The 27,440-nt window shown below is 36.7% G+C and overlaps 1 protein-coding gene across 1 annotated transcript; it reads right to left on the reverse strand.

Annotated features, from left to right (window-relative positions):
- On the reverse strand, positions 1 to 27,190 carry LOC131149717 (phenylacetaldehyde reductase-like). The gene is made up of 6 exons (XM_058100412.1): positions 26,929 to 27,190; positions 22,697 to 22,866; positions 8,138 to 8,329; positions 3,773 to 3,935; positions 3,107 to 3,293; positions 1 to 409 (listed from the first exon to the last, which is right to left on the reverse strand). Exons 1-6 carry the CDS (start codon positions 27,161 to 27,163, stop codon positions 253 to 255), a joined length of 1,104 nt encoding a protein of 367 aa, XP_057956395.1. The 5' UTR covers positions 27,164 to 27,190; the 3' UTR covers positions 1 to 252.
- Positions 27,191 to 27,440: the final 250 nt, after the last annotated feature.

Consider the following 27,440-nt stretch of genomic DNA (forward strand, 5'->3'; position numbering starts at 1 on the left):
TACATAAAGCTACATGTACTACCAAATATATGTAAAAATGGCAACGATGCCAAAATGCAGCAACAATACAACCACACCACCCTCAGCCTGAGGTTCAAATTCTTCTTTCTAAGAAATATGGTATGGAAAACACACAGACAATCAGAGACCAGCAAGGTTGGAAAACACACAGACAATCAGAGACCAGCAAGACCTACTTGGTCGAAACCATTTTTTTCATTTTGTTAGGTGAAGAATATGAATTAAGATAGATTAGTCCAACGATAATGGACCCACAAATTTCTTCTCGACCAAGCTTTCAACTGTATCCTTGAGACTCACATCAAGGGGAGTAAACTCAATGCCCAGTTCTTTTGCTCTGTCCTTTGACATCTTGTATGTTGGCACAAAGGGCTTGTCATCAGCACACCTGCCAAGGTTATTAAAAAAAAAAAAAAATTAATAATAATAATAATAATAATAATAATAATAATAATAATAAAAAGATATTAGGATCCCTTCTGATTTGACAAAAAGACGCATATCAGATTTCAAAATTTCATGGACCTTTCCACATTTAGTTCAATGACACTTCTACCATCTTAATTAATTTACCATCAAGTCCAAGAGGGTCCAAAGAATTTTTAAAACTTGAAAGGAAGTTTGTGTCATTTTGTCAAACCTCAAAAGAAGCCGGTATCTTTTATCCTAATAATAATGATGATAATAACAAACTTTTGGGGTTCAAATTCCCGTAATCTAATGCATCCCAAAGATTTAAGTATCAAAATGGCATCAATCACAAGAAGAATCAGCAGCAGCAGCAGCAGCATTCAGCCAACAATGCAAGCATAAAACCAAGACTCTTATCCTACCATAAGTGCAAGAGACGGGCATAAAGAATTGATTGTTCAATATGATCTGGAGAATGTACCACTGATAATTGCAAAAAATTGGGACTAGCTAGCGTTACTGATAATTGCAAAAAATTGGGACTAGCTAGCGTTTGAATACACTTGAATCAGCAGTTAAGCAGGCTATAATTATTTGACAGTGCAATTGAAATCAAAGAAACCTTAGTCATATTATTCTCTCAGTGATGGTTACGATGCATGCAACACGGCCAAATATTGTGAGTGGGGATGATGAGAGATCTAAAATAACTCAAAATGAGATAGTGAATAATAATTTAACAGCTCTCCATTTGTCAGAGATATTGCCCAAGATTGTATAAATTCACAAAAAATTCATGTAGCTGACCCACCCAGTGAGACTCAAAGCACATAGTAGTAGTGGTTGTTTTGGTTTGAAATTCAAGCATGAACTTAGAAAGGCTACTTCCGAAACTATAGGCATACAATAAGGTAGTGTTTGGAAACATAGATTTCGGTGCTTGGATTTGAATTTCTATAGATTTAAAAAAAAAAAAAAAGCTAAATACAATTTTGTATTATGTTCTATCCCAATCCATGCAAATTCAAATCCAAGATACGAATTCCATGCTTTCAAATGCAGGGTAAGGGGTGTTAAGGCTGAAATTGTGTCCACCGCTTATTTTTTACATCTCATGTAAACCAAGTGTTCCCCTAATAACCATTGCAATTCTTCCTGTTAACATTCATGTAAATGTGTGTGAAAGTGAAGGACATCCAGAACACGACCGCGTACAAATTAAGGAACTCTCAACAATTCACAATTGGCACAATTAAAGAGACTTTTTTTGAGAACTCTAATGTCTCACAGAAATTGATACTTCTACAGAAAAATATTTAAAATTGGACATTTCAAGTCAAACTAAATAATAGAACTTCTCAAGCTAGGCTTCTTTTATACCTGTTCCAAACTCAGAAAGCTGGATATATTCAGTAATTTCTCTGAATACTTATAAGGGGTGCCAAGTATTATGTCAGAGGGACTTGACTGAAAGACTAAATTTGAGTGTTCACACTTAAAATTTGCCATTTTTATCGAACAGCATGATAAACATAGATTCAGCAATGACATCATTAGTCTACCATATTTTTCTCACATGAATGTGGGTTTGCTAAACATTCACTAGTATGTTCTAGCTCAGCATCAATGGGATTTCATTCTAAAAACAATTTTGAGTCTTAGCAGCAGCATTTCTTAAAATGTAAATTTCCATTTTTCAATACATGTTCAGGACTTCATAGGAATCAAGTCATTGGCAACATGGAACAACACAAACATGTGGACTGAACACTCTAGGACATAGGCACTCCCTGATTCATCCCCCCACATCCCATCCCTCCCAGGTCTATTCCTTCCAGTCCCAGTCATGGAGACTCTCATGTGCTCCATCCAATTCATCCCATTTGGCGACACCTTCCATGTGTATATATATTTAATGCAAGATATTAATCACCTGATGGCAAATGCATGTCAGTTGAGACTAACTTGTAATCATCATCACCATCATCATCACTCTATCTCGTGCCTTTTTTTCCCCGGCATGTCCACCATGGGATTTCATTCTTTTTCCCCTAGTGTATACTATCACTTTTTCAACCAAAAAAAAATCTTCAAAAATACAGGGATTGGTTGCATATTTTGGTTAGAGAAGTTAGATTGTTATTTGTGGTGTTAATTGTTATTTGTCCAAAACAAGAAAAATTGAAAACCTAGTTTTTTCTAAGTCACACCAAATTGGCTTGTTTGCAGGGGCTTGCCATGTTTGACCAGTTTTGTGATAAGTCAAAATTTAAGCATAACCTGGACTGGTGAGTGATCCAGTTCCCAGTCCAAAACATTGGTTTAAGCGATTCAACAACCAACTACTTGGGGCAGAAGAAAATACTAGCTGAAATAGTAATACCTTAGATAAAATTAGCTGGACCGAACCAATGCAACAGAATGGTCACTAATTTGGACTAATACATTAATTAGCACTGAGTTGCTACGAATCAACTGATTTTTGGGGCAAACAAATCAAAGCAACACATAATTTGTCTAGATAGAATCACGGAAGCACTTGGACTGGTCAAGTCAAACCAGCCATCTATTATGAAATCTACAGATAGAGCTACAACAGTCAATGGCAATCAACACTCATCATGATATGCTGGATAGTTAATGCTAAAAAAAGAAAAGTGAAAAAAAGACTTACTTTTCTGGAAGTTTGATGGCAGGATAGAGCTCACGTAAAATATGCACAATTTCTGAAAAATGCACAACCCTCTCAACCAAACAGTATCTTCCACTAGCTGAAGGAACCTCAAATGCTAAAATGTGTGCAGTGACGACATCTTTAACATGGACCCATCCAAAAGTTGCATTGGGAAATGTTTGTGCTCCTGAATTATAAAAGTTTAAGGACAGGATCAGAGAAAAAGAAGATAATGTTTCGATGAAGTTCATAATATTTAACATTAATATTCCACCATCAATAGTTTCAGCTATTTTAATTAATGGTCTCCTGGAAGCAATTTTTTCAAGGCTTCAACACCAAATGTTTCAGAATAAAAAATATTTTAAAACATAGCTCTCAAAATGCAGGAGATAATCCATTTTTTTTTTTTTCTCGCACTTTGTTAGTACTAGAAATTTTAACAGAGAGAAGGAGAAACCCAGCTCAGAGCTGCTTGGAGAAGTAGTTAGTTGTATTTTTCTGGCTCAAATCTTACAATTACAATGCATATCTACTTGCAATAACTCAAGAATACAGTTTTCATAAACCTTCTCTATAAAGGTTCATAGGATGACAGACAAAGCACACATCAGTATTCATACTCAAGAACACATTATAAATTAAGCTTATAACTGAAAAAAATACCATTTATCAAGTTGAGAACTGCAGCAGCACTTGTATTTAGTGTTGGCTGTAAAAGAGGGCCTATTACCATTGCTGGATTTATGGCAACCATGTCAATGCCCTTCTCTTTTACAAATTTCCAGGCAGCATCTTCAGCCAATGTCTTTGAAAGAACATACCAAAGCTGGAAGAAATCAAAAGAGTAAGAACTTTAAAGAGAGAAAAGAGAAGGACCAACATTCAATAATAAGAAATGAGCAATTGTAAAATACCACCATGTTAGCCTAAGTGGCTACATGATCCTAATTGTCGTATTTGATGATAACAACTCATTAGTGGTTCTTAGTTAAACAAATCTTTGCATACTAAGCTGTGGCAGGTATAAGTGGAGAAATCACACAGATACGGATTTTGTGCAAAGATCAAGTGAACATTCTCATAGGCAAAGATTGAGTGGACAAACAGATAGGCAAAGATCAAAAGGACACTCAATCGAAAGGACTCAAGCACAACCATCAAAGCAAATGTAAAGTCATATGTATAATGGGGAGTGTTTTGAGGTAGTGTTTATTGGAACTCTTGTAGTTCTTATTCGAGCAAGTTTATTTAACAAGAGTTGAGCAAATTGCATGTGCATACTAGTTCGTAAGAGTACATAGGATATCACCGAGTCATAAGTTCAGTACTCATGAGTTTTCAAAGTCAAAACAAGAGTTTTATAAAAACATCCTTTACTCAAATGTATTTTTATATGAGACAAGTTTTAAATCATATTAGTATTATAATCTTTTAAAGACTTGGTCCTGGTTGGGTTTAAAACCTCATTTATGCACCATTCAAATTCCTCTCTCGAATTTCCTGAAACACCCTTCAGTATTTGGAGCATAACTTTTTCTAGAGAACTCCAAAAAAGGCGATCTTGGTATCTACGGAAAGTTAAGAAAAAATCTCACAACTTTCATGTTGAAGACTTTCACAGATAAGAAGGTTTAGATAATGAAAAAACAGGGCAAACCGTCGATGGTTTGGCTAGGTGCATCAACGGTTTCAGGCAAAGAGTTGAATGGTTTTCTTGTCTGAGGAAACCGTCAACCGTTTGCGTCGGGTTTGAACCCCAACGGCCATAAAACGGCTAGTTTTCAAAGTAAACAAATATTTTATTTAGCCAACGGCCATATAACGGCTAGTAGCCCAATTTTCCTATGAATACAAGTTCAAAGACTTGTTTAAAGATTGCTCTTAGTGATTAACATCTTTAGTATATCATTCACATGCACTTTGCATTTAGTTCATCATCTCAAGTGCTCAAAATCTCTCTTGCTCTCTATCTTGTGTTGATTCATTACTTGAGAGATTTGTGTGAGGTTTGTGTTGTATCAAATATCCGCTCATTCAAGGAGCTTTGTTTATAATTCATATTCTTGTTGCAAAGGGTTCTTGGTGAACCGAGTTGCGAAGGGTTCTTGGTAAACTGTGATTGAAGGTTCTTGGTGAACTGAATTGTTCTTGGTGAACCTTACAGCTCTTGGTGAGCGAAAGGGATTGATTGTTGTGTGAAGATTCTTGGTAAACCTTGCGGCTCTTGGTGAGTGAAAGGAATTTGTTCCCGTTTGTAAAGGCTTTACCGCCGGTGAAGGAGCCTTACAATGGATTGTGAAATCCTTGAGTGCGTCTCAAGTCGTGAACGTAGGCAAGAGGCTGAACTACGTTAAAATTGTTTGTCGAACTTTTCTTCCCTACTCTTTTATTTTATGTCTTGTGCATGATTTATATTTCACATATTGTGATAAAATTGCTTGTATCTTTCCAAGATTTATATTTCGTAGAGAAAAGCGAAAATACGTAAAAGAGCCTATTCACTCCCCTCTACACTCGACTCTACGGCCAACACACCCAAAGAAAGGTGTATTGATTCCTTTGAAGAACAAGTACTCTAAAAAAAAAAAAATGAGTTGTGTGTACAGAGTATACACCCAGTATCAGTACAGCTCAATTACACTAAATGTACTGGATACGTATATAATATTTATTTTATTATTAAATTATGGGTTCATATACAGTGCACATACACATTGGGTAGAACTCAGGTATACTATACATACAGATGAGGCATATTTGTAATCTCCAAAAAATAAAAGTGGGGTCATAGACATTATTTTAAAAAATGGTAGTGGACCGCCTAACAGTAGCTGTCACAATGTAACAGTTACGGCCGTCATGGACATTACACCATGGGTAATAGATGCTGCATCTGAATTCATTTTTGGCACTAGCAAACTTGTTGAAACATATAGATTCACAAGTTCTGATCCCATAATCCTACATACTAATGCTTTAAATGATTCAATAAATTTCAATCAATATTAAATATAACATCAAAATTATAATATAACATACACTACAAGTATTGGATGTAATCGTGTTTGCTAAGTTGCTATTGGCAAGAAAAAGCATGCATTAGCTACTTTTCACTACTTTATTGATTATAAGTTAAGGATAAACAAAGAAACCATAAATATAAAGAATAAAATATAGAATGTTCATGTATTAAACATGAACTTCTGCATAGCAATATGGTGTACTTTTATCTCCAAACTAGGTGTAAGAAAAAAAAAAAGTAAAATTGAAACAACTTCCAATATGCAAGTATGTAATTTTAATGAGAGAAAATGTTAAGTTTATTTGAATGATAGTTATTAAAGAAATACATGGTAAATGTCAAGAAAATAAATCGAAAAATTGATTTTTTATTTTTTAAAAAAAATATCTAAAACATACCAAATTAAAAATGAGTTTCTAAGCTTAAATAAGGACAAAAGAGTGAAGAAAATGCCAAAAAAAAAATTAGAAAAAAAAAGAATAAAAAACCTAAGTCATTTATAACCATGATGCGATGGGCTGCAGCGGCCTAACATCCAGTATGGTTGTGAATTGGAGGACCTCCAAGATATCACCCTGCAACTGTCTCGGATGCCACCAATACCACTGCGGCTGTAACACAACCATTTTTAAGGTCATAGATGTAAATTTTAGTTTTTCATAAGGTAACAAATTATGTTTTAGGTTAAGAAAATCTAGCCCACAATTCCCAAATCAGTTGATTTTGCTTTGAGTCCATGATGAAAGTTGCTCCCAACATGATTCAGCAAGCTTTTCTCTAATGGTTCAAATGAACAAGGACAGCTATTTTTTATATTCTTTTTTAAAAAAATTAAGATTTGATAATAACTTCAAGACAATTTTTTTAGGGGGTAACTAAGTATATATATGCTTCTTATATATGAATATATATATATTTATTGATAACAAAAGAAGAGATTTCATAAAAAAAAAAAAAAATTACAAAAAGGAGAGAGACTTTCCATCAAAATTCTGGAATTATCCAGAAAAAATAAACTAAGAAAACAGAAAAACCATGAAAAAATCAGAGTTGAGGATTCCAAACTCTGAAAAGCTAATTCCCTTTATGCTTGTTATATCAATTTTATAATTTTTTTCCTAATTTCAAAATCAATTATTATACACTACATATCTTTTTAACTATTTGTTTTCACACCCTCGCTGTACCACACCCTAAAATTTTAAAAAATATAATATCTCCATATTTTTGTACCCAAACCATGCCCATATTGCATATGTTATCAGTGCTTATTTGGTCTTGGAGGTTTCTGTTTCAACAGCAATGATATAAAAATGTGAAACCTGGTGTTGTAGAGATTGGGCAGCCCCCAGAGGGATCAAGCCATCATAGGGTACAACTGAATAATGATTCCCAAAAGCATACCACTGTCAACTTGAAGCAAGATAGTTTGGACTGGAAAAATAGCCAGTTTTGTTTGGAAAAAAACTGTCTGTTATTATATAGAACACATATTTTTCATTATCTACTTTTGTACCTCCACTGTACCATACCCTAATTTTTTTGTTTAAAAATCTCCATATTTTTTGTATATGTACCCTGCTCATATTATGTATATCAGTAACTATATGGTCCAATACTTTCCTGCTTAAGTGGCAGTCGTAAAAAAAAAAAATGTGAACCTAAACAACTATACCTTGCTGGCATCATAGAGATTGGCTGGCCCCCAGTGACCAAGTCATTGTAGGGTCCAACTGACTTTATACAGATTCCCTAAATCATATCGCTCTTGACTTGAAGCAATATAGTTTGAACAAGAACATTTTCAGTTATCAATGTAATGATGCGATTGGAGTTGCTGGATCTAGCTGAAAATAAAGGAAGAAAAAATCTAACATGCCTATTTATATTAACACTAGCATTAATTTAGTGAGATAATAGTAATCACCTTCATATGCATCATTAAAATTTCTTCAAAAGAACATTAGAAAGGGAAGAAATGAAATCAGCAGCTCATATGTGCACACCTTTGATTCCTTACAAAACTCTGGATCAGAAAACCAAGTCTCATCAACAACCACATCGGGAGTCCGAGGTGCACCAGTGTATGTAACTGCAGCAACAGAAGATGTTACAACAACTCTTTTAACAGATGGGGCTTTAGCACATGAGCTAAGGACATTAAGTGTTCCCTTCACCGCTGGATTAATTAATTCCGCCTGAAGAGGAAGAGAGGAAAATTAACATTAACAAAGAAGTCTTATGAGCTTAGCATAAACATAAAACAGGGGACTAGCCGCTGCATGCAAGAATATATATATATATATATATATATATATATATATATTAATTGGTTGAAAAAACTCTTTCCCATGAGGCAAGGTGAGTGCTGATTGATAAATTTTTTTGATCCAGTGCCAAAAAGTCAGGGGAAGACTGACTGACTATTCTGAACAGCCAAGAATGGAAGGCAAGGGAGGGTATCAAAGCAGCTGGAAGCTCGAGGCTTGGATGGAGTTTTGGTTTGGGAAGGGCGATTTCCATGGGTCAGAAGGCTGAGGCAAGGGGATCAAGTCCTTACGTGGGAACTGAAGACCAATAGCCATGGAAGAACCTTGGCTATTTTGGAGACCAGTTCGGGAATATAGTACAATTATTTGTCTAGATGGGTTTACGGCAAAAAAGATGGTGAGATATCTACAGTCACTCCAACAATCTGTGTGAATTTTTTGTGCCAAAGCTGGCGTCAAGGGAAATGTTCTCTGGAATCAGGATTTTTGTTTTGGAGATTTTTAGGTTCTATTTGGTATGCAGGATTGAAATGCACCTTGGAATGACACTCCCAGGAATGGGAGCCTGTCTTGTGCGATATTTCTTTCAGTTCGCATTATAGGATTTTCATGAATGTACTCAAGACACCCATGTCTACATTTGCTTCAACATGGAAATTCTGTTGGATACTTTAACAACATTGCCAAAATACCCTTTACCTGTGTATGTAACAATGTAAAAAGAACAGCCATATTTTCACAATATCTTAAGAGTTTATTTTAATATTATGATTTTTATGATAGACTTAAAATATTATTATATTATATGATTGTAACATATAGAACAGTATTATAATACTATATACTATTGTAATCAACTAAATTTCCGTACATTAATATAATAATATTATATTATTACACCATAATATAATATTAATATTAATATTATACAATAATATAATATTAATTATATTTTTAATATTATAATAATTTATCATCATATATCATAATAGTGTGTGATAGTAATATATGATACAGAAAAGTACATTATTACATCATTTTTTCACGAACAAAATAGCAAAAAACATATAATAAGGAACAAAATATACTATAATATAAATTAATATGAATTATAACATAATAATAGTAGTGCTTCCTATTTTTATTTTATATTTTAAATATTATAATAGTTACTATTTTAAATATCACAATAATGTGCAATCAGATGGGGGCTTTTAGGTCCAACTGGCCAAAATGATGGGGACAGTTTGTCCCAAAAAATAGGATGTCCGTGGGAATGAAAGGTACACATAGATGAGCATTGGGATTCCTGTATTTTGGTGGGAATTTTTTCAAGTCCCAAAACAAACACATGGGAACAGAATGCCGTAGGCATTACATTCCCAGCATTGAAGGATCATGTGAACCAAAACATCATCTTAGAGGCTAACAACCAAGGACAGAGGACAGACAGCAGGTTCAGAGGTAGAAGGAAGCTGGTCAAGCCATGGCTGCAATATCAACTCGCCATTTTCGAGTCCCAAAACAAACACATGGGAACAGAATGCCGTAAGCATTACATTCCCAGCATTGAAGGATCATGTGAACCAAAATGTCATCTTAGAGGCTAACAACCAAAGACAGAGGACAGGCAGCAGGTTCAGAGGTGGAAGGAAGCTGCCCAAGCCGTGGCTGCAGATTTTCCACAAATTTTCTCTGCAATCAGCCAGCAACCAGAAAGTTGGAGGCAAGGTGACAAGGAAGTCCCAGGAATTGCAAAAGGTACCTTTGAATATGGAAGGGATGTACAATCCTCACATGGAAGCAGTGCATAAGCTTAGAGGGAATAGAAACCAGCTGGAAAAAACTGGTTATTTACTTCAAACTTGTTAAGATTTGAGTAAAAATGAATGACCTGACTTGAAGATAGGTCTCTCCCTCTATTTATAATACAAATTTAAATACATTCTAATGACAATAATACCCTCACTAACTCTCACTAATTAACATACTAACACACTCAATAATAATACTAAAAGACATACATAACCTCTAACACTCCCCATCAAGCTGGAGCATAAATGTCATAAGCTCCTAGCTTGTTACAAATGAATCTAACATGAGCAACCCCCAACGCTTTGGTAAACAAATCAGCAAGCTGTGTGTCCGACTTCACATGAGCAGTTGTAATGAGTTTCTGCACAAGTTTCTCCCAAACAAAGTGCAATCAACTTCAATGTGTTTCATCCGCTCATGAAAGACCGGGTTGGAGGCAATATGAAAATCAACTTGATTATCACACATCAACTTCACAGACTAAGAATGCGGAAAACCCAATTCTACCAACATGTTCTTCAAATAGACAAGTTCACGGGTAGTATGAGCCATAGCTCTATATTCTGATTCAGCACCTGACCTTGCCACCACACTGACCACAGTTTGTTTCTTACTTTTCCAAGAAACCAAATTACCACCAACCAAGATACAGTAGCCGATGGTGAATCACCAATCGGAAGGTGATCCAACTTGTATATCCTTGGATATAAGTGTGACCTTGATCACAATATAAAAGATCTCTTCCAGGTGCTCCTTTAAGATATCTCAAGATGTGAATTACTGCGTCCCAATGACTTGTCCTTAGAGAGTCTAGAATTTGACTCACAACACTTGCTGCAAAAGATATATCTGTCCGAGTAACTGTGAGATAATTCAACTTTCCAACAAGTGTCCAATATTGTCCAGGATTAGGTAGCAAATCACCCATATCCAGCATTAACTTGCTGTTAGGATCAATGGGTGTATCAACCAGTTTAGATCCCAATATGCCAGTTTCATCTAACAGATCAAGAACATACTTCCTTTGTGACACAATAGTTCTGATACGAGATCTCAATACTTCTATACCCAAGAAGTATTTCAACGGTCCCAAATCTATGGTTTGAAACTTAGTCTATAGAAAAAGTATGGGACTCGGAATATCTTTATCATCATCGCCTATAATAACAATATCATCTATATAAATAACAGGAAGGATCCTACCATATGAAGTATGACGATAAAACACGGAATGATCCATAGCACACTGTCGAAGTCCAAACTCAAGTACTACAGTATTGAAACGACCAAACCATGCTCTGGGAGACTGTTTTAAACTATATAAAGCCTTCTTGAGCCGACAGACTAAGCCTAACTCCCCCTAAGCAACAAACCCAAGTGGTTGCTCCATATAAACCTCCTCCTCAAGGTCACCATGCTTACATCTAACTGATGCAAAGGCCAGTGACAAGTAGTAACCAAGGAGATGAACAAACGTATTGATGTAAGTTTGGCAACCGGAGAAAAAGTATCGGAATAATCCAGACCATACACCTGAGTGTATCCCTTAGCAAAAATACGAGCCTTTAGATGTGCCATAGAACCATTGAGGTTGACTTTCATAGTGTAAACCTAGCGACAAACAACCACAGACTTGTCAGAAGGAAGAGGTACCAAGTCCCAAGTACCATTGTCATGTAAAGCATTCATCTCTTCAACCATAGCATCCCTCCACCCTGAATGGGCTAAGGCTTCTGAAACAAATTTAGGAAGGATAGTAGATGACAAAGCAGTAACAAAACAATAATAGGAGAGTGATGAGGAGTCATAAGAAACATAGTTGGAAATGGGGTGTTGAGTACATGTGTGTTTACTTTTCTGAACAGCAATAATAGGATCAACATCATGGGAAGTATGATCATCAGATGAGGAAACCAAAGGCATGGTAGTAGAAGCTAGAGGGGACTCTCTTCCTTGGAACCGCCGTCGTAAATGCACTTGCAAATTAGGATGATCAAGGCTATGAGAAGGACTCGAACTACATAGAGATTGGTTGGTTGGGCAAGGACAGCAAAGCAAAATCTGGAAGATTAGGCAAAGGAAGAGGCTCATTGAGCTCAGAAGTGCTCAGTGACTGGGTGCAACAAGGTGTAGACTCAAAGAAGGTAACATCGGCAGAAACAAAGAAGGGATGCAGCACAGGACTATAATAACAATATCCCTTTTGAGTATACAAGTTAGTTGATGAACAAGGGACACACCCAAATATACAAGGAGGAAGAGAAAATAAAGGTGAATTAGGAAAGAGAATGGAGTAGGGAATTTTACCACTAAGAACGGAGGATGGCAATCTATTGATTAGAGTAAGTTCAACATCACTCCAAAACACTTCAGGTACATGCATTTGATAAAGTAAAGTGCAAGTGATTTCAAGATGTCTATTTTTCCGCTCTACAACCCTATTTTGTTGAGTGTGGGCACAGGATGATTGATGAACAATACCAAACTAAGTAATATAAGTAGTGAATTGTGCACTAGAAGACTCTTTAGCATTATCACTTCGAAGTATTCAAACTAGCAAAACAAATTGAGTCTTTATTTCAGAATAAAAATGCACAAAATACATGAAATAACTCAGAACGATCTTTTATTAAATATAACCAAGTCATTCTTGAATAATCATCCACAAAGGTTACAAAGTACCGAAAACCCAACTTGGACACGACCCTACTAGGACCCCATACATCTGAATGAACTAACATAAAAGGAATTGCAGCCCGTTTATTGACCTGAGTAGCGAAAGAAACACAACAGTGCTTTCCCAACTGAAAAGACTCACAATCGAGATTAGACACAAAACTCAAATTAGGAACAAGACATTTTAACTTTTCCAATGAAGGATGACCCAAGCGACAAATGGATTTGGAAAGGTGTGGCAGCAATAGTGCAATCGGGTGGAAGGAGATAGCGGCTCAAAGTGATAGAGTCCACTAGCTTCACGCCCTCCGCCAATTGTCTTGCTCATCTTCAAATCCTGAATAACCACAGAATCAAGGAAGGATGTCACTGAACAATCCATGGATTTGGTAATTTTGCTAACAGATATAAGATTGAAAGGAAATTCGGGAATATATTAAACAGAAGGAAGAGAAATAGAAGTAAGATTTACAGTCCCAATTCCCTTGACTACAGTAGTGGATCCATCAGCAAGAGTAACACAAGGTAAATTTGCAGGATATTGAAAAGTAGAGAAAAAGCTAGGCAAATATGTGATATGATCAGTGGTAGAGCAGTTTATAACCTAAGGAATAGAATGAGAAGTACTAGATGACAGGCATACAGTGTGCTTACCTGATTGGGCAAAAGATGGAATGGGAAGAGAATTTGTTGTAACACTTGATACTGTTGGAACATGGAATACTCTTCTTCCAACATAGAGACAGTACATTGCCCCCAATTTGACCCAAAAGGTCAGAAGTCGGTTGTGGCTTCATTTAGGAGTGGCAAAACAGATCGGAACCCGACGGGTGACATATGACCCGCCTAGTTAAGTCAGGTTCGGGTTTAGCATAATGTGACCCATTTATAAATGGGCCAACCCAAAACCAACCCGTTCAATAAACGGGTTGGCGAGTTTGGGTTGATACCCGTCGGATGACCCGTTTAATATATATATATATATATATATGTATGTATTACATTAGGTTAGGGTTTCTGAATCATTCATTCTCACTTCTCACTTGTTGTTCTTAGCAGTCAACAGCTCAAGGCTCTCGCGCGTCTCACCTTTGGCCTCTTGCAATCTCGCCTCTTGCCCTTTCAGTCTCACAATCTCACTCTCAAAATAAAAACAAAATTAACAGCCAAAAATAGAGCACAGAAGTCAAAAACAGAGACAGAAAAAGAGAGATCCAACCTTCGAAACCTTAAGAGGAAGTAGCTATTCTCTCGCTGAAGAGAGGAGAGAGAGGCACGATTCAGAGAACGAAACAGAGAAATGTAGAGGACAAATGAGGGGGTTGCGTATGCCTTAAAAGGCGAGAGAAGTGCTATGCATCGGTTAGGGTTTCTCTCTTGGCCATTGGATTTTGTGATACAATGCATCTCTGCCTCTCTGTTCTGGTCTTCACTTAGTCTCACAAAGTCACAGACTCAATCTCACCCTAGTCTCATAGGCTCACTCTCGTCTCTGGTCTCTCAGTCTCGGACTCACAATCTCACTCTCATAGGGATTTTGACTTGTTGATCTATTTTGTTTCAGATTTGGATCAATTTGTGCTCTCAATTTGTGAATCGATCGCCTCGTTGGGACTCAAGGGTCTCAAGCTACAGTTTAGTTAAGTCAATTGTATTTTTAAAAATAAATAAATTACATTTTTAAAAGGTTTACCCGTTAATAATCGGGTTAACCCATACCCAAAACCTTTTAATCCTTACCTATTCACGAGCCGCCCGAACCCAACCCATGAACCCATTTTGCCACCCTAGCTACATTGACTGCTCCCAAGGGTGTGAAGTCAATGGTGGCTGCATTGGCAACACATGAACAAGGTTTGCCGTGAAAATCGCAACACTACTCAATACTATGATTATTCAATCCACAATGAGTGCACTCGCGAGGAGTACCTCAACCTCGTCTGTCTCTACAGTTGTATGGTAAAGAACTACAATCACTCTATGTAGCAAAGGTTGTCCTCTCAGAACTAGATGCCAGAACAGGAGAATGCGTGCTAAAGGATGCATGAAGGACACGAGAATAAATATCAGCAAATGATGGCAGCTCGGCACTATTGAATATCTAGGACTGAACTGCCTCAAACTCATATCTCAAGCCTGCTAGAACACGAAAAGTTGTCATCTGCTCCCTCTACTTTTGCATCTCACGAACGTCGGCAGCTATAGGTTGCACGACGTTAAGCTGCTGATGAATACGCTTTGTGGAAATCCTGAATGATTTGGAAGGGATTTGGAGAAGATTGTGGTAGAAGATTAAGGCTCTAATTAGATCCAATATTTAGGCTTATTGTATGGGTTGACTTTTATATTTCCATATTTTATGCTCTATGTACATGTTAAATAGGGACCCGAGTATGTAAAGAATACACAATTGAATATACAATAGATTTATTCTCATTTTCTACATGATATCATAGCTCGGGTTACTCTAAAACCCTAAGCAATCCATGGTTACCCAAAAAGGAGAGAGCCATGAGTCCATCCAGTCGGCAACCCAGGGAGGAGTGTCGAAGATAACCTCCTCCATGGGCTCGGCCAGCGTATTCAAGAACTCCCCATTCCATCTTACTATTGAAAAATTGAATGGCAAGAATTACAAAGAATGGGCACAGTCAATCAAGCTCATTATCGACGGTAAAGGAAAGTTTGGCTTTCTTACTGGCGAGACTCGACAACCACCTCCTACTGATGCAGTGGCATCCCAGAAATAGCGGTCTGAGAACTCCTTGATAATGCCGTGCTTGATAAACTCTATGAAGCCAGCCATTGGCAAAATGTACCTGTTTCTCCCGACGACAAAGGACGTGTGGGATGCGGTGCGTGAGACATACTCCCATGCTGAAAAATGCTTTTCAGATTTTCGAGTTGAAGGCGCAACTATGGCAGACGAAGCAAGGAGATTGGGAAGTCACGAAATACTACACCGAGATGCTTGGACTTTGGCAAGAACTCGATCTCAGCTGCAAAGAGGAATGGGAATGCACGGGTGATAGTGTACGTTTCAAGAAGAAGATGGAGAACGAGAAAGTATTTGAGTTTTTGGCAGGGCTGAACCAAGAGCTTGACGACGTGAGGAGGAGGGGGATTCTAGATCGCCGGCCGCTGCCCTCCAACCAAGAAGTCTTCTCTGAGGTTCAGCAAGAGGAAAGTAGGAGGAACGTGATGTTGAAGGAGCAAAACCAATCTAGGCCCGAGGAATCAACTCTTGTAACCCGCGGGCCTCATACTGGATCCGACCCAACAGTCCAGAAGGCCTTATTGTGAGCATTGCTAAAAAACAGACCATACTAAAGACACCTGCTGAACCTTACATGGCAAGCTTGAGGATTAACAGCCCAAACAATCCAATAAAGCCCATGGTCATTAGGCCTCCACCAAACCCAGGAAAAAAACATACCCATAGAAGCCCATGGTCCGACAGCTTCTAGTAGAGGATTTAATTCCAACCAACTTGCAAAAATATATGAACTATTTTCTAATTTCCAAGCCTCAGGTCAGTCCTCTAATAATATGTCATATAGTTCTTTAGGCCAAAAAGGTACTTTTTTGACAGCCCTTAGGTCCACTTCTCATTTCACCCCTTGGATTATTGACTACGGTGCATTTGACTATATGACCGATGCTCATCATATTTTCAACATACTCACCTTGTGCCGGTAATTTAAAAGTCAAAATTGCAGATGGGATTCCATCCCTTGTCGCTAGCAAAGGGAGTATTCATATTTCTGAATCTATTACTCTTGAATCTTTCCTCCACGTTCCTAATTTATCATGCAATTTGCTGTCTATTAGTCAGTTAACCAAATAGTCTAATTGCTCAGCTAAATTCCTACCCTCTCATTGTGTCTTTCAGGACGTATCATCGGGGAAGACGATTGGCAGTGCTAAGGAATGTGACAGGCTCTACTACTTCAACAAAGCTAATGTGAATACCGTGTCCTCCTGTTGTTTGTAATTCTGCATCTAGTCCTAGGGAAAGTGAACTTTTGTTATGGCACAAAAAGGATGGGACATCCTAGTTTTCAGTATTTGCAGCACTTATTTCCGTCAATATGTTCGAATCAAACTGCCTTGGATTTTCGATGGGAAGTGTGTGAACTTGCCAAACACCATCGTACTACTTTTCCTAGATCTCAATATAAACCACATCCATGCCATTTAGTTTGATTCACAGTGATCTATGGGATCCTTCTCGTACTCCTAATAGGACCATACAAAATGGTTTATTACTTTTATTGATGATCACACTCGTCAGTGTGGGGTATATTTATTGATTGATAAAACTGAGGTTCGATCAATCTTCATGAATTTTCACTCGATGATACAAACCCAGTTTCACACAAAAATCCAAATCATTCGTACTGACAATGGTGCTGAGTATTTCAATCACTCCTTTGGCATGTATCTTCAAGAGAATGGTATTATCCATCAAAGCTCTTGCGTTGACACCCCTTAACAAAATGGGGTTGCTGAATGGAAAAATCGACATATCCTTGAAGTTGCTCGTGCCTTGTTGTTCACCTCTCACATGCCAACAAAATTTTGGGGTGACTCAATTTTGACAGCTACATACCCCATTAACCGAATGCCTAGTAGAGTCCCATCCTTTGCAACTCCGCTCCAAAAACTCCAAGAGACTTTTCCCAATTCTAGGCTCGGCTCACATCTTCCGCTTCGTGTCTTTGGGTCCACTGTATTTGTCCACATTCATGCACCCAAGCGAAACAAATTGGATCCCAAAGCACTTAAATGTGTCTTTCTTGATTACTCTCCCACACAGAAGAGTTACAAATGCCATGACCTGATCTCCCAACAACTCTATGCTAGCCTGGATGTCACCTTCTTCGAACATGCCCCCTACTACTCGTTTCAGGGGGAGTCCTTGAGTAGAGCTCGATACTCAAACTCATACTACTTCGATATTGTTGTTTTTGAGACCACTCCATACCATGTATCCGCTCCTTCGCCTAGTACAGAAGGAAACTTGAACTCAGGGAGAGATGTGGAAATACAAACAAATAAGGAAACACTTCCCCACTCAAGGAGGCCAAAATCGAAGTCCAATGAGACACTCACTTCTGAAGCACCAAAAGTGTCCGAACCAATGATAGTTCCAACTCCTCATGAGTCTGACTCCAATCCTGACCAAGTAAAATATGACTTACCCATTGCTCTTAGAAAACAACCTCATTCATGTACTCTCCACCCTATCTCAAAATTTGTATCTTACAATGCTCTTTCTGCCAAGTGTCATGCTTTTACTTCTAACCTTGATAGAATCCAGATTTCTAAAAACATTCAAGAAGACTTGGAGATTCCAGAGTCGAGAGGGGCAATGATGGAAGAGATAAGGGCATTAGAAAAGAATGGAACTTGGGAGGTGATGACTTTGCCAAGGGGGAAGAAGCCAGTGGGCTGTAAGTGGGTGTTCACAGTAAAGTACAAGACTGATGGCACAGTAGAACGATACAAAGCCCGCCTTGTGGCAAAGGGGTTCACTTAGACATACGGTATTGATTACACCGAGACGTTTGCACCAATAGCAAAGCTGAACACTATACGGGTTCTCTTGTCCCTGGCAGCAAACCTAGACTGGCCACTCCATCAGTTTGACATCAAGAATGCTTTTCTGAATGGTGAGCTAGAAGAAGAAGTGTTCATGACGCTACCACCAGGGTTTTGCAAGGAGGGAGAAGAAACCAAAGTGTGTAAATTGAAGAAATCCCTGTATGGACTCGAGCAATCACCGAGGACGTGATTTGATAGATTTACAAAGGTAATAAAGAATCAAGGATACCGACAAGGGCAGTCAAATCACACTATGTTCTTCGAACAGTCCAATGAGGGAAGAAGGACCATCCTAATTGTGTACGTCAATGACATCATTGTCACTGGAGATGACACAAGAGAGGTGGAGAGATTGAAGGTGGTCTTAGCCACAGAGTTTGAGGTAAAAGACTTGGGTAAATGTGATATTTCCTAGGAATGGAGGTCGCTAGATCAAGAAAGGGAATTAGTGTATGTACTTGACCTTTTGACCGAGACTGGCATGCTTGGCTGTAAACCAAGCGATACTCCTATTGAGGCAGGAAAAAGAACAAAAGATGTAGGAAAGCCTGTGGATAGAGAGAGATATTAGAGACAAGTAGGTAGATTGATCTACCTTTCTCACACTAGACCTGACATTGCTTTCACTGTAAGTGTGGTCAGTCAGCACATGCACTCACCAAAGGAGAGTCACATAGAAGCAGTACATAAGATTCTCATATATCTAAAAGGCTCTCCAAGGCGAGGACTATTCTTCAAGAAAGGTGACAACAAGAAGGTAGAGATCTACATAGATGTGGATTGGGCAAGATCAGCAGAAGACATAAGGTCTACTACCAACTACTGTATCTATGTTTGGGGAATTCTAGTAACATGGAGGAGTAAGAAGCAGAGTGTGGTAGCCAGAAGCAGTGTCAAGGCTGAATTCAGAGTTGTTGCACAAGGGATGTGTGAAGGGCTATGGTTACAAAAACTTTTGGAAGAACTACACATCACAATAAAGCTCCCCAACAAACTCTATTGCGACAACAAAGCCGCCATTAGTATTTCTCATAATCCTATTCAACACGACAGAACTAAACGTATAGAAGTGGACAAGCATTTCATAAAGGAGAAAACTGAGAAGGGGACAATTTGCATGACCTATATCCCTACAAGAGAACAATTAGCAATATTTTCACTAAGGGATTACAGAGATCTAGCTTTGAAGAGTTTATTTGCAAGTTGGATATGATAAATATCTATGATCCAACTTGAGGGGGAGTGTGGAAATCCCGAATGATTTGGAAGGGATTTGGAGAAGATTGTGGTAGAAGATTAAGGCTCTAATTAGATCCGATATCTAGGCTGATTGTATGGGCTGACATTTATATTTTCATATTTTATTCTCTGTGTACATGTTAAATAGGGACCCGAGTATGTAAAGAATACACAATTGAATATACAACAAATTTATTCTCATTTTCTACACGCTTCATCTCTCCAAAATAATCTACAATGCTCCTATCTCCTTATTGTAACTAAAATTACTCTTGGGATAAATTATACATATGCGTAATGTTACTGGAGTAAAGAAGTTTGACATAATCCCAAATTTCCTTGCATGTATCTAGATGCATACACATCCGTGCAATCTATGGCTCCATCGAATTCCATAAAAGGAAAACAATCAAGGCATCTTCTTGAACCCACATGTATTTTCTCTTCTCATCAGAAAACTCAGATTGGGGCAAGTGGTCAAATTTCCCTAATTCTGCTAAATAAATCCAAACAGCTTTGACCATTGAACATGGTTCTTTCCATCCAACTTTTGAGTCGTTATTTGCAACAGCGATGAAGGAAACAAATTTTTGAGATTCATAGATTCCATCCCAACACTCAGAAATCAGTAATCACACCGAGAAGAACAAGCAAAACTAATCAGGATAATCACAAACTATGTGAAGCAATGACACAACGACGGAAAAGGTGAACAACTCACTGATGGATATAGCGCTGCCACAACACTCACAAACAGCAACCACACCAAAAACAAGAACAAACAATAATCAGAACAATCACAAACCATGTGAAGCACTGACGCAACCACGGACAAGGTGAACAACTCGCCGATGGATATAGCACTGCTACAGCCTCACAACTGAACATACCAACACTGCCATGGCTCCAAAAAACTCACAAGGAAGCCTTCACAAACCCTGAACAGAAATTAGCAGAATACCACGAGTGCATGGTCGAAAAAGGCTGAATTTTTTAGCAAACAACTGGCCTAACAGGTTGATAATATAGTCTAAAGAAGGAAATGGAGCATGGCAGAAGAAGGGAAAAAAAAAAGAAAAAAGTGGACAGAACTGCTCCCACGAGCAGGCGTGTGGGGTCGGCCCTGCCGGCATTTGACCGGCGAATGGGGGTGTGGGAAGCCCTCATCGATGGGGTTTTGTGGGGTGGGTTGTTGGGGGGATTTGATTATGGGCACATGGTTGGTTTTGTGATTATGGGATGGAGATGGATTAGGGAAGAACAGCCGCAGGAATGGTGTTTTCCGGCAACGGCTGAGGGAAATACGGTTTAGATAAGATCATGCTCTGATACCATGTTAAGATTTGATTAAAAATGAATGACCTAACTTGAAGATAGGTATCTCCATCCATTTTTATACAAATTTAAATACATTCTAATGACAACAATACCCTCACTAACTTTCACTAATTAACATACTAATAATAATAATAATAATAATAATAATGATAAAAGACATATATAACGTCTAACAAAACTGAAACTGGGCCTCCAAAAAGGGCAAAGCCTACCGTTACTGGGCCTCAAAATCATTTTATAAGAGACTGGAGGATGCTCCAAGGACAATTCACAGACTGATTCTGAAGCTGATGCTGATGGGTACTCTACAGATGTATTTGTGCCAGACATCAGCCAGCAGAGGGAAAGCCAGAGGGAGAGGGATTGCTGTCCCGTCATCCCCAGAGAAAACAAGTTTGGCGCAGAGACCAGAAGAAGGAACAGCAACTGGGCTGTGGTTGTTTGCACAATGCAATACATTAGAGGTGATGCATCATGCATGTAAGGCCGATAGCCAGGGGAAGACTGCTTGGATGACCAGATCTAAAGCTTTTCAGAGAAGTTGAATCAGTCAGTAATTTAGGCAGTAACAAGAAGGAGGAGATTAAAAAACCTAACTAGCAGCAACAAGGAGGAGGAGATTAAAAGGCTCCAATTCTCAATCAAATATAAAAAGAGTTGGGGGAAAATCACTTGTTGGAACAGCAAGACTAGAGAAGTGGGGAGCTTTCTATCTTGTCTTTTCAAGGGATCAGGTGATAGCTTTGTTTGGGGCGCCCTCTTGGTGCCCCTAGTATCTTTCATTTGCTTATAGAAAACAGAAATTAAAGCATTGCACAATCAATCAAAACGACCTTTTCAATTAAAGGTAATAAATATTACCAAAATACTTTTGTTAAAATTGTTCATACCAATCTAGCATGCAAAAATTTTGTCATGCACCAGCACGTGAACTACACTAAATTAACAACAAAATCACATCAGTTGGGGGACCAGGAATTGAATGCCCCTTTGGGAATTCCAGGGCAATTGGGAGGGAGGCATCTAGGATTAAGGCTGCCCCTTCAGGAACCAATGTATAGCAACAGTTACAAAAAAAAAATAAAAGAAGAAGAAGAAGAAGAAGAATTTTTAGCACATTAATGTGGAAGCAAAAAACTGCTAAGATTCCTAGAAAATGAATATCATGGGAATACATATAGCCATCAAAAAGACATTAAGGACTTATCAAAGTTGCCTGATTAAAATTTAAAGAACCACTAGGATTGACTCACAAAAGGAAAAGCAATGCAATGATACCTTTAAAATCTTGTTATCTGCCATACATCTGTCTATGATTACACCAAACATCCCCACCAGTGGTCCTTACATGTTTATTCTCTCATGGAAAAAATAATGCATGTCCCAGTCCAAAGAACTCTATCTAATTTACAAAAGCACATCTTTGGAGGCCACCTTGAACCATTCTCACTAGTAAATGATAAATAAACTTCTAACAAGTATTAAGTAACTTTATCATTGTTCACAAGCTTCTAAGTTTATAGCTCACACTTCACAATACTAAATTCATCAAACTTAGAAGTTCTAAAAATCCTGTTCAAAATGACATTATAATTAGTATATAAGAAGCAATAAAGGAACCTCTGGATCTGTGACATTATGATAAAAGGGAGATGCTGTATGGAAAACTCCTTCACACCCATCAACCAGAGAATCAAAGGAACCCTCTTCCAGTAGGTTTGCTTTGAACATTTTAAGTCTCTCCTTTGCTCCATCAAGTTTAATCAAGTGTTCTGTCTTCCTTGGATCATCTGTAGCAGAATATAACGCAGAGTCAATCATAAATCATTTTAAAAAAAATTGGTAGCCACTATCTACCTCGAAGGAAAAAGAAAACGAAAGAAAAGTCAACGTTCGCAATGAATTAAGGGGACCATAAACCAAGTAGTTGAGTGGCATTTCTTATGGATCAATCATCTGATATATATGAGAAAAAACTATGATCACACACAATATGCATAATCGAACATGCATGCACTAGTTTCCAGTGCCATGTAATTTAACGTGTTAAACTTCATCAAACTAACATCTAATAACAGAGTTATTATTAGAAATGTTGTCTCTAGATAATGACAGAAGAACAATGACTACATACAAAAAAACATAATCTTTTTTTTGTTATATGATGGGTGAAGGGAGTTGATGGGCTGATTGTGCGTAAAAAAAATGAAGTTTGGAAGCAGATTTTTTTGGTTATGACATGACTTTAAGATTACTGTGAAATAACCACCTGACCTTTCTTAGAAAACATAACCAAGATCTGCAGGTTGGTTAGGCAGGGATTAAAGCAAAATAAAATTTCAGACAGACAAGATAAACAAAACCACATGAAAATTTTAACTATATATGCCCCTGAAAAATATAGAAACTGTCAGAAACATCAAGCCTCAAAAATAAACGAATCATTGATTGTAAAATCAGTCAATCTAAAACTCTAACCTGTTATTGGAGAACGTCATGCAAAAGAGACTTCAGAGAAACAATAACCATAAAAAGAAGAATTTCAAAAAGCAAGCAAATACAAAAGTCAAACTATCAAGCTAGCTCATTAACATTTGTGTTAAATTGCCAAGATCATCATGGGAACCTTCATCTAACCCATCACTAAAATTATGTCACCATTCATCACTATTATCATCAAATGCAATTGTATTAAATACTTGTTTGTATTTTCAACCTAGATACTAATGTTTGAAGTTTGAAACACTTGATGATCCTCAATCTAAAAACAAAATCACCAAGATCATCAGGGGAGCCTTCATCTAGCCCATCATTAAATTATGTCAACATTCATCACTATTATCATCAAATGCACTTATGTATTAAATACTTGTTTGTATTTTCAACCTAGATACTGATGATTGAAGTTTGAAACACTTGATGATCATCAATCTAAAAACAAAATTTTGAGTCCATCATGTTGCTTATATTAGATAAGCAAAATGACTTCCTAAGCGGCCTGTTAAAATTACAGAAACGAAAATAAGAAATGAAAACCAAAAACCATAAATAAAAACTAAAAACCAGAAACCAACAACTAGTTTGGTTAATATTTATAAAACTAAAACAAATTAAAAATTAATTAAAAAATGCTCATTTTATCTTTAAATCAAATAATATTATAAAATATAATTAAAATAATAAAATTGCAAAATAATACACATTAAAAAAATACTATAATAAAAATAAAAATTATTATAATTATTTTACTTAAATTGTTATATTTCAAATTTACTTTACAATAAAATTATATTGGACGTGACAATTGAAAAATAGTAAAAATATTTTATAATGGGTTTTATTATTATTTTTTAAAATTTATGTATATTTTCATTTTAACTATATTTAAATTCATATGATCATTTAATTGTGATTTTAAAGTGTATAAAATGAATGATTTAATCCAAAATAACTATTTTTAAATATTAAAATTTTTTACAACAGACGACCAAAACAACTGAAAACCATAAAAAAAAAAATTTCAATTTTTTTTTTTTGCAAATAGCTCAAACCCTATAATAGAAATAGAAAAGTGGCAACATAAACAAACGCATTTTTATAATTTGTTTCTTCACTGTGCAAAAACATAAATAGAAAATAGAAAACAACAACAATACCAAACAGATCCTAAGTTGTTCATTCCTTGTACAAGTGATATAGGGCAAACATCAGGCCTATATTGCAAGTAATTTCGTAAAATTGTAAAACATAATGTATTGTACGATTTTACAATCCTACCACGACACGGAAAATCTCAGAAATCAGAATCCTTCTTATCGTACTACAATCCTACCAATTTGAGATTCTACACAAGATCAATATCATTTTGACAAAGTAAGATCAATAATTCGGACCATGATTTAAACAACGGTGTTCTAAAATTATGGCACAACATGGTGGAGGGCATGAAAAATGAACATAAAATTAGCACAATTAAAGCGCATAAAATCCACAACTAGAGAGAATAAGTAGAATTACTTACCAACCATAAAGCGTAAAACCCATAAATCTCCATTACAAATGAATAATCAACTAACAAAATGCTTAGATTACATTGTTTATGTCATGAAATATGATGGGAGTAAAATAACCCTTGTATAAGGATATTATACTTTACAGAAAAGAAGCCAGTGTCATTTTAAGGCATGTGATCATTCAACTAACATTAGGTAAACAAGGGATAGATCATTCCTAAATCTCACCATGGGAATGTCTATTTGTCATGTCAATTTGAATAACACCAACATTGATTTGTGGTCCAAACAACAATGTCTTTTTTTTTTTTCCAAATACTGCATCCCTGTATTATAGTTACTCCATTCCCACTTTATTACATTCCACAAACCAAACATGACATTAATGTCCATCGCACCCATGCTAGCCAGATGAAAATGCTCCTAGCTGGATTTGCAAATAAATAATCCAATTGTAGCTTGGACCTCTCCTCCTCTAAATGAACTTATTCAAATCATTTACATGAGACACTTAATCATTTACATGAGACACTGCCCTGGCTTGGGTTAATTAAACCTAATTTTTCCAACTCTATGGTGTATGTTGTTTTCAGATGATATTGTATTAAATGACGAAACTGCAGATGGAGTAAAGGCTGAGTTAGAATTATGGAGAGAAACTTTGGAATCTAGAAGTTTTAGGATAAGTAGAAATAAGACAGAATATATGAAATGTAATTTTAGTAATGATAGGAGGAATATTGGAGACAAAGTTAAACTTGATGATGAAAAAATAAATAGCACTTGTAGATTTCGATACCTTGGATCTATTATGCAAGCTAAAGGAGAAATTGAAGATGATATAATGTATAAAATTAAAGCAAATTGAGTAAAATGGAGAAGTGTTTCAAGTATGCTCAGTGATCGTAGAATATCCTTAAAATTGAAAGGGAATTTTTATAGGACAGTTATAAGACCAGTTATGCTATATAGATCGGAATGTTGGGCAACGAAGAAACATAATATCCAAAAAGTAAAAGTTGTTAAAATGAGAATGCTTAGATGGATGAGTGGTATAACTATGAAAGATAAATTAAGAAATGAACATATTCGTGGTAAGTTAGGTGTAGCTCCTGTTGAAGATAAGATTAGGGAGGACGACTCAGATGGTATGGACACTTGTAATATAGACCAAATAGTGCACCTGTGAGGAAGAGTGACTTAATTACTGTAGGAGACAGTAGAAGGGGTAGGAATAAATCTAAAATAACTTGAGAGGAGATAGTGAGTAAAAATTTAATATTCTTGAATCTATTAAAAGAAATCACATAAATTGGCAAAAAAATATTCATATAGCCGACCTACCTAATGGGACTAAGGCTTGGTTTTGTTGTTGTATGATTGAATTTACAGTCTGCCTAAAGAATCTAATTTTGAAATGTATTGAGAGAACTGGTCAAACTAGTTAACTTTTTAAGCACATCCCACAAAGAGAACGGGATCCATCAAATGATCCCTTTCTAGAAGGACAAGGAGGATTTTACTGGTCACTAGAGTACACTAAAAACAGGAAAACCCCGAAGCTATAAGCCTCCAAAAAACCCTAATCCCAATCAAATGCTCCGATTAATACGAACTACCGGATCAAGATCTACGAGTACCAGTCCAAAATTCGGCACAATCATACGATCTTAATAATTATTTATACAAACAACGATAGAATAAAAAGAGCAAAAATTCAGAATGCGAAAGTGAAGATCCAGTGTAACAAACATTAACACGACAAGAATTGAATCAAAAATGCCTCGTGATAAACGAAAGAAAGAAAGAAGGGAGGGAAGGGAGATCATAAATGCGTACTTAGGTCACGAACAGAGGCTCTGACAGTGTAACCACGTTCAAGCAGGAGCTTCACCAGCCACGAAGCAATGTAGCCGGAAGCGCCCGTAACGCACACCAACTTCCCCGCTCCGCTCATTGTCTCTCTCTCTTCTTCTTCGTTTTCTCCTGCAATGCTGTATTTATAGTAAGGACCAGAAGGATTAATATTCTCTTCAAGCGTCGCTAATGAGTGATTGGCGATGCCAGTTGACATATGCGCTGACGAATACAAACACAACACAGTTTCAGCGCAAACTGGATAAATAAATAAATAAAAAATTAAAAAATCGATGGTATTAAATATTTGTTAAAAATTTATTTTAAAATCACAATAATTGCATATAAAAAGTTGCTTTTAACATGTTAAAAGAGACCTAGAAGATTAATGTAATTCGAAAAGCTTTTTTACTTTGATAAATATATATATATATATATATATATATGCTTTGAAATATTTTTTATAAATGATATACACTCTTTCTAAAATGAAT

Source organism: Malania oleifera, chromosome 2 (assembly GCF_029873635.1).
Source record: "Malania oleifera isolate guangnan ecotype guangnan chromosome 2, ASM2987363v1, whole genome shotgun sequence".
Lineage (NCBI taxonomy): Eukaryota > Viridiplantae > Streptophyta > Magnoliopsida > Santalales > Ximeniaceae > Malania > Malania oleifera.